Here is a 9,700-nt window from a genome sequence, read left to right on the forward strand (position 1 = left end):
TTTTGTTTTACTCTTCATGGCTTCCATACATTATTGGCGCTAAGCATTTTTTTTTTTTTACCCTTCAGGGCTTCCCCAATCTGATTGGCTCTGCTGGAATTGAGCGGCACCAATGAGAGGCTTATCTCAAAAACCTACTGTAGATCTGTTGAGCCAGACTGGGGCATCATTAATCCTAGGGTACCTTTTCCTCAGCATCTTCCTGAACTCTGCTGGGTCTGTTGGCTCTGCTAAAGATGTAACAGAAACTCAATTTCAGTGGATGGTTCATTGATATACTATATGATCCAACCTTAGGATATGGTACTGTGAGTGTTGTCACATTCATACAAAAGTTTTCTCATTGTGAGATGCCAATGTCAGTAGGGAGCCTAAATACTCACAGGTGTCGAATAACTCCTCCATAGCCTTTTTTTTCTTGAATCCAACTAACAAAAAACAATGAAGATTAGCACGGAAATGTCATTCGACTAAGTGAGTGTATCAGTGTTAAGAAACAAGCATTCAGTCCACAGTCAAAGAGCATTCTGAGCCTTACACTCTATGATGTTCAGGGTCGCAGTGCAGATAGCCTTTCCATACTCATTGGAAGCATAGCATTTGTATGTGTCTGCCTGGTCACTAGACACTTTAGGCATCTTGCAAATACAAATAAAATGGTTTAAGTGCAAGAATGTTGTATAATGTTGCCACACAATCAGTGCAATGTTGACAAACTGACACTAACCTCTAAATGGTATTCGCCAGAAGCTTCATCAAAAACACTTTGATATCTTCCCTTGTCTGACATGTCCCCATTGGCGCGAATCCATGTGACCTCCGGTTTGGGATTCCCGTTCACCCTGGCTTTGAAAATGGCCAACTTCCCTGGAGGAGATTCACAACAAGCAACGATGTTCAGCAATCTACCAGCATCTTTTCATGAATCATACAGCTATAAGTTTGTGGGTTATGCCAGAGTCAATTATGATCCAGGAGATGCGTTCTTTTCATTTCTCCCTCCTGTCGTGTACAAACAATGTGTACAAACAACTAGGAGGACAATACAGGGATACTCACCCTCTTGGATGGTTAAAGCTATAGGTTTACGTATGAAGTCTGGGTGGCTCTTCCCCTCTGGTATCTCCTCTACATACTGTGTGATCATGACCCCAGGAACCTTGGATTTCTTCTTGATGCCAACTATACCAAATACGGATAGAGAGGTAGTCAACCAAGGAATGGCAACAAGCAGAACATGAATCCAACTACTGTATATGGTTTAGTCATAATTCAATACACTAGTAACCAGTAACATGGTTTTATATTTCTTAAATGATTTAACACATTCTATTCATCTGCTGTATGGTCCTGCATAGCCTTGTTTGCTGTCTGTGTGGCTACAGTGCATTCTTCATCTCTACCAGCAGGTGTCAGTCATGGTCTGTGGTAGAGATGGTGCTTTGGCTGTAGACTCTAACATAAGATTCATTCAATTTCAGTTTCAGGTAACATGAGACTGGGGGACCAGTATCTGTCTTGTGTATTGAAGATAGCCTATCAAGGTGACTTTTTTGTAAACTTGTGTGGAAGATTACGGAGGGGAAAAATGTATCCTGAGGAGGACGGGTGAATCACATCACAGGAAAGGGCACAGGAGGAGGGGAACCACCTTCCTGCCAAAGGTATGGCTGAGGCCTACTGCTTTGACAGGATGGCAAGAGGAGATGACAGTTATCATGCATACAGTGTCTAAAAAGACAGGAGTGATTTCAACATGGGGGACACATAGGACACACATTAAAATAAACCTACTTGAACTTGAATTTGAACACAGTTAAATCGATTAAATGGAGTGAAACCAGTTCAGTCAGGGAACTATTATAAGCAACCTCGGCAGCTGACAGCCAGTTGGCTGTGTATCGAGCAGCGCACCAATCACTAACACTCAACTGTGCTGTTGAGTGTTAGTGGTTGAACCTGGTGTCATGTGTTTGCTGTATGTGCCATTATTGCTGCTGCCCACCACCACAACCACTTGTTCTCTGCTCTACGTTCTATTACCCGCACACGGGGGTTACTGTATGTGCTCCCTGCTCACTGGTGTTACTGTATGTAGGCTATTGCTGTCATGCATAACTGATTCTTACCTATATTGGGGAGAACTCCCCTTGAGCAGAGCCACATACAGTATGCCAAGTTTAAATACAGTACATTGCCAGTAACAAATGGTAAAACTGAGTTTCTTGACTGAACTGAGCATAATGGGGACAACACAGGGGCACACAGGTATAGACTTACAATTACTGTACTGAACTGTGCTGAAGTGCTGTAGAACACATTTGTCATTCATGGACAGCTATTAAAGGCAGGGTAGGCGATTTTGGAGAAACCAGGAAGAATAAACTAGATTTGGAAAAACACAACCAACAAAATGCCCGCCCCTCCCTTCAGGCCTCCCTCCGAAGCCACTCCTCCAAACTGGAATAAAACAAATAACACATGCTATAGGCCACCCTGGGGCCTATTCGCTTTGCAGTTGTGGTTTCCGGTTTAAGCAGATCCGGATCCCCCTGCCCTGTCCAAAGACGTGCCATGCTTCAAAAAAGATGTGGCAGGTTTCTTCAATAACGTCTTTGAATATTTGGTCCATGTTTTATTCTAACTCGTAGCCACTGGCGAGACTAGGTTGCTCGATTCGTCATTGTGTGGGGTAACGATAACACCGGGGCACAAACCAGATCCAGTTTTTGAGTAGGCAGGCTCTAGACAGGATCCCAGCAGGCTCTAGACCAGAAACCAATCACTGAACAGTGAATAGAAACCAGGCACCCCCCGAGGAGAGCCTGGCGGTGTGAGTTTAGCTATATGCAGGTAGATAGGTTGAAAGGCAGGTAGGCCTTCCAATAATTTCAAGGTGGTACCTCAAAATGATTGGACTTATTACAGTCCTGCAACTTCCACTGTTTTTTCTTTTCTTTTTTTTCGTCTCAGAACATTTTATTGATTTCTGTCTGGATGTAAAGATAATTGCAACAAAAATATTACAAAATTTAAAAGTTCATTAAAAAAGCAACTAGTCCAAGGCACTCTTCCCCAGATTAAAAAGCTTTAATAAGTGGCTAGTTCATGATCGAACAAAAAGCAACCAACATGTTTCGGCATCTCATGGCCTTCATCAGTTCCTCTGAGCCAAATCACCCACCCGGCCTTTAAAGACAGAATGACAGTACCCACAGGAAGCACATATAGTTAGTCAGATCAGTGACATTCTTTCTATTCCACCATCCTCTTCCTTCTTGAGACAGCTCCATTTGCAGTATTATAGTCAGCGCTGACATCTTTCATTCCGTGTCTGATAGCAAATGGAAACGTGACGTGAGGTTATTCTGGGAGCGCTCTCCTGGAGATCAGCAATGTCGATAATTAATTTAGTTTATCTCTTCAACTAGTCTTCTGCATTTCGTTGTGTCTGGTGCTTGCTGCTAATACCGATCATGACTTGAAAGAAGGCAAGGAGTAAAGACAGGCCAAATTGATTACTAGTTTGTCTGGTGGTTCACATGGTCTGAGCACAGTATCCTCATCGGAGAGAGCAATAACAAAGCTATGAAAGAAAATAATATGATAAAAAGAAAAAAAAGTTTGTCAAACTCTCAAGACCTAAACTGTCATGAATTGTATATCAATCAATCAAATCAAAATACAGCAACTTTTTCATGATATGGTGTCTCCTGTCCAGGGACAAAAAGGTGTCTTCAAATCATTCATTGAGAATATAGTAGAATGCACTGCTGTTTTATGCCAGAAGGTTATGGAATGCTTTTGTTCCATTACATTTTGTTTGATTTCACGTGTGGCTTAAATACTTTTTTTACTGGAAATGTATTTGCTGGCTTTCATAAGACCATTGCAACAGTTCTTATGGTCACATTACTACTTTCATTCTAAGATTGGGGCGATTGCATTCCCAACCGAGGTCCATCTTCTGCTTGTTTTCCTGAACCTGCTGAGGGAATAAGGAATGTCTGGGGTGATGACTGTCTACCTTGGCCGGCGGCCGTTTGGTCTGTGACCTTCGCCTTCTTCCACATGTTGGAACGTATCTATTCCAAAAGTCCAGAGGGTTTTCTGTAAGTAGAACATGTACATTTAATATTATTACCTTTTTGTCAATATTATTTTACTAGATTCACTGAGCCATGTTTACAATCATTATTTATTTTTTTTACTCGCTCAGCTGGAGTGTGAGTTACTAACAATAACTATTATTTTTATTTGACCAAACATACAGTACATTACAGTCATTTAGTAGACACTTCCAAATTCACTTACATTGCACTTAATGTATAGTCAAGTGTAGATTACTACCAGCCTACTCGCTCATAAGTGCATCTCCTTACTAAGTGTCTAAAAGCTTAACCTAGAGCTAAAGCATTTCATTTCATTTCATTGCAAACCTTTATTTATACCCAATACAAGTTACAGTAGGTGCTGGGTGGAAGGGTCACAGTAGTCGCCTACTTCTTGAAGAGAAAAACAAACTCTCAGATAAAACAAACACAGCTGCATTGCAGTAAATTAGTCTTTTTTTTATCAAAAGGGCAAGAAACAGTGACTGACAACTGTGATTGATTTCATGTGCCTCAAAAGTTGTGTTGCACAGCCATAGGTCAGTCCCTTGAGGACCATAATGACATGCTCTGTGTGAACAAGATACTGTAGGAACTTATCCATTAAATGGGGTGTGTGATGGATGGGGCTTTTGCAAGAATCCTTAAGACTGATGCCCTTCTCCTGTGACAGATACTGTAGTGACACTGCTTGTGACAGTGACGCATGTTCAGGACACCCAATGTCACCTGTTCAATCCATGAGATGAAAACACTTACTTTTGGGTTGCATGTGAGCTCTGTGTCTCTCTTTCATCTCTCTGTGTCCACTGGGGGTGGGCTTGTACAAGTGTGTAAGTGTTTCTGTTTATCTGAGTATGATACTCAGTATTATAATAGTAACTATAAATAGAAAATAGTGCAAAATGTTTCACATTTTTTTGATATGGCCATCCAAAACTGTCAATAAACACTTAATAATCCGGGAGTTAAAGGATTTAGTGCAATTAATCTCCCAACCCTATGGCTGAGTGATACTGTCGTTGACAGGTGACCTCATAAAACTAAGGCCGTGCTTCCACAGACAATTGTGCAAATCAGTGGGTTCAACTTGAACCAGTATGGCAGATAGAAAAAGCAATGTCAAAAATGATTTTCAGTTGTCAAATATACCTCCATGCATATACATCTACTGTAGGAAAGCATTCCTCATGCCCATGTTGTGTGCATGTTCTGCACTCAATAAAGAAATATGATGACATCATGATGACATATACTGTAAAAAAAAACAAAAAACATAAATATATATATATATATATATATATATATATATATATATATATATATATACATGCCAGAGATTTAGTTTAACAGCGCAGCAGGAAGTGAAAGACCATTTTTATTTTGAACTGAAATGTGTGACTGTCTGGCACGGCCGTTGAGAGGCCGTGCGTTCCGGAGCATTCTCTTCCCGTCACGCTCCTCAGTCGCCTACGTCTGCGTGTGCATTGGCATGGCACACACATCTCTACGCTAGCTATAGTTAGCAGTGACCCTGCGCTACAATGACTTCATACTTTATTGACATGACATCTCCTGACCTGGTGCAAGACCACGGGTTCCATCTGTCTGAAACCGAAGCTGGGCCTTGTGTCCCATGTCCTTGTTTTAAGCAGGTGAGGTAAACATTAATCAAGAAGAATAATCTGATGAGATGAATGATTAAGAGAGGGAATAGTTTAACAGTAGAAACAGTAGACATCAGATCTAAACACTGATTTTCATTGCTGCACCTATGCAGCTATGACATTTGATGTTGACCGGTCGACAGTTATAGTTTTGTCATATAACAGTTGGTGGAAGCTCATACAAACAATGGTGTAGCCAACTGTTTTAAACAAAACTGCTTTAGATTGGGGCAATAGGGGCAGATGTTGGCATTGCATTCCCAACCGTGGTCCGTCTGTTTCTTATTCTGAACCTGTTGAGGGGATAATGAATGCCTCAGGCATTGCCAAAAATCCTTGCAAGTGAGGCTAACTGCACCCTGCCCTTCCACCCAGTAGCCTATACCATTCAAACTCTTTATAATCATACCTTCAAACTAGGGTAGGGAGCCAAACATTTTAGTTTGCCTTCGGTTCCCATCAGCATCACAGGCATCACATTCCCATTTTGACCCAACACAATGAGCTGTAGATGACAGAGAGGTCAGGTACCAGAGACTTACCTGTTGCCTGTCAAGGTTCAAGGTGTTGCTGGATAGTAAATTCTCAGGAGAAATCAGCTTGACTTTGCTGCCGGCCAGCTCGTATAACTAGACACAGTGACCATGAAGGGGAGACTCCTGTATTTAGGCAAATGGATCCTCAGAGGGGGAGGGAAGGAGGGAGGGAGGGAAGTGTGTGTGTGTGGGGGGGGGGTTAGAGTTTGAGCCACGGTGGGGCTGGTGAGTTAAGTGAAGGAGAGAGAGCGGGGTGACACAGGTTTTTCTCCCACTGTGATAATTACCGATGACAGTCTAGCCATCTTTCCTGAAACATTTGATGACAAGAAATGATTGGTGTGTTCTCATTTTAAAAATCTAAGGGCATAAGGATGGTATCTGACAGAACCCGACTGTGCTATCCAGCAATTAGGGGCTGGATTTGTGTTACTGCATCCTTATAGTCCAAAGTGGAATTATTGTTGTTGTACTGTATATAATGTTACAGGGAATGTCAACAAATCAGTCATGTATCTGTTTTTATTGATTGCCTTTCATGGACTTGATTGTCTGTGGGGGTTTTTTAATCATTAAATTGGCCATCTAAGGAGGATTATGCTAGATTAGTTAATTGGTAATAAGGCAAAGTTGTGTTCTTAATAATAACAACAACAACAATAATAATAATAATAAAGATACTACTACTAATAATAATAATAATGACAATAATACGAATAACAATAACAATAATACTACTACTACTAATAATAATAATAACTAATAATAATAATAATAATAATAATACTACTACTACTAATAATAAAAATAAATAATTAATAGACCTCAGGGGTCTTTAATAAACCACACAGCAGTGACATACACAAGTACACACAGATGAGTGGCGACACAGCACACAACACACAACACACATGCAACTTCAGGGGTCAACGGTGGAATTTGTCCTCTACATTTTCCGATCCAAGCTATCCTCCTCCAGGAGCAGTGGGCAGCCTTGTCAGTGGCGCAAAGTCCAAGTGCTCAGTCCAAGTCCTGGTCAGGGACCGGACTGAAGAGCATCTGTTCTTGGACCTTCTTGCTGTGAGGCGACAGTACTAAGTACTGCGCCACCGCGTCGCTCTCACTTGCCATGAATGACAAACACAAAAGGTGTCTGGTGTTGACCTTGGTGGTGCTGTAGCTTTCATGTCTGTCTGTTTGGTCATTAGCGGGCATGAAGGAGCCACTTTCATCACTCATCATGTTACATGGTATTACATCATAAAGGACATGGCATTGTGGCATTCTGAGACAGTTGTTCTTCCTTGGGGAGTAAAGAAGAGCCCTAGGGGTTAAAGGGGAAAAGGATTGCATTTGTAAGATAAGCCATTATCCAGAGTTGCGGCAATAATACGACTACTACTACTACTACTACTACTACTAATAATAATAATAATATAAATAAAATAAATAAATAATAATAATACATTTTATTTGTTACACACTTTTCATTTAAAAATCTCAGAGTGCTAGCGTGCTCAGCGGCAGCTAGTGCAACGATGGCATTCTTCTACTGTACTGTAGGTCCTGCCTCACACTGCTGATGCCACAGGCCTGGACACTGACCATGTGTTTTTATTATGCTATGCACTGCTACCGCAAATGTATATGGAACTGAATAAACTTTTTTTTTCAGTCAGCTGCATCAGAGACAAAGTAGAGCATTTTAAAAATTAATTAATTTAATCAGCAATTGGATAAAAAATAATAATAATAACAATAATCGTAAAAATGCTGAATATCGGCCGAAAGTATCGGCCTGGCCAATAATCAGTCTATCCCTAAGATCTGTGAACACTGGTTATAGCTGCCTATGTTTAACCTCCCAGAACTGAGTACTGTAAAATGGTGTTGTGTTGTGATGTGAAGCTAATACAGCTAAGCAGGAGAGCTAACAACTGTTATGATCCTCCTGATCAGATTGGGAGTGGTATCTGAAACTTTGTTTTTGCAGCTGGTGAAACATTTCCACTGCTGACACCACATATCTGAAGGGAACAGGTTTATACTCAATCCTCTCCATGGTACTGAACATTTCTGTTCGTGATATCATTGACTTCTTGATCATCGTCCAAACACTCTCTCTCTCCCTCTCACACACACACACACACACACACACACACACACACACACACACACACACACACACACACACACACACACACACACACACACACACACACACACACACACACACAGCCTCTAATTACCACCTCTCTTAGTAAACCATTCTGCCACACTGATAGTGAGCTATCTCCTTGGAAATCACCCAGACATGACACAAACATATGCACCTGATAGTTAGCCTGAGATCTGAACAATTTCAAACAACACCTTAAAAAAAACGGATGATTCCAGAAGGACAGACATAATCTACGGTGCCCTCTAATGGAACTGAAGTGGATTCTGACCTGGCATGATTCCACATAAACCTCCTGGATTAGGAATTAATCCCCTTTAGCCTATCCTTTTCCACATTGCTGAAATGTCATGCCACATTGCGATCATTCCTGGCGTGGTAAACCAGGTGCCGCTATAGTAGGTGTTAACGAGACAGCTAGTCCCCCCCCACTTCCCCATTTACACACATGGCCCAGCTTAACGTCAGCTTTATGTCACTGACATTCTGCTTACTCAGAATGACAGTCACAATGACACGGAGGAAGTCATATCAGGTCAAATGAAAAGAAATCGGTTAATTCACATTGCAAACATTGGCTCCCTCATTCAGAGGGACTGTTCCAGTGTAACATGACTAAGGGCTGTAGAAACAAACAAAGTTGATTCAGCGTCCACAACATTGACAATCTGTCAAAAAGTGTGGTCAGGACACACCCTTAATCTTCAAAAGTCTTCTTCCGCCTAAAGTCATCACTTGAGGGCAGTGGCTGTGGACAAATCCCTCTAAACTTCCAGAAATACTAGCAAAAGGGCTGAATCAGTCTTTGGAGTGTAGATAATAAATGTTTGAACAGACAAGCCCCAGGGTGATATATTGAGAGGTTGAGTAAACAAGTTTGTCCATTCCTCTGGACCTGGTATGCGGGGTGAGGGGGCAGTCCCCTGTGGGGACCAGATTTATCACTCTGCGCAGGCCGACTATGCAGAGTGAACCTTCTAAGGCCACAATTCAAGGCCACATGAATAAACCAGCAGCTATTTTTGAGCATACAGCATGAAATCATAAGCTGCAGAAAGGTCACGTGTAATGATGTACTGTAGTAGCTTATACACCAATTCATATAATAAATAATTAATCTGTTTGGTCAATTCAATTATATTATTGTGTTCAAATAAGTTTCACTTAGGTTTATTTTGAATTCTTAATAATAGTAATGATAATAAT

General features: G+C 41.2%; 1 protein-coding gene across 1 annotated transcript in view; it reads right to left on the bottom strand.

Moving 5' to 3' along the window:
- LOC311307249 (immunoglobulin-like and fibronectin type III domain-containing protein 1) overlaps positions 1–4,073 on the bottom strand; it is a gene marked incomplete at both ends in the record, with an annotated part of 33,002 nt that extends 28,929 nt beyond the window's left edge. Inside the window, 6 exons of the mRNA XM_084436046.1 lie at positions 185–230; positions 384–428; positions 539–638; positions 728–867; positions 1,060–1,182; positions 4,028–4,073. Of these exons, the coding sequence (XP_084292172.1) occupies positions 185–230; positions 384–428; positions 539–638; positions 728–867; positions 1,060–1,182; positions 4,028–4,073 (500 nt within the window). The remainder of the gene's footprint in view (positions 1–184; positions 231–383; positions 429–538; positions 639–727; positions 868–1,059; positions 1,183–4,027) is intronic.
- Between the last annotated feature and the right edge of the window lie 5,627 nt (positions 4,074–9,700).

The sequence above is a fragment of the Borostomias antarcticus genome, assembly GCF_949987555.1.
Source record: "Borostomias antarcticus genome assembly, chromosome: 3".
NCBI classification, from domain to species: domain Eukaryota; kingdom Metazoa; phylum Chordata; class Actinopteri; order Stomiiformes; family Stomiidae; genus Borostomias; species Borostomias antarcticus.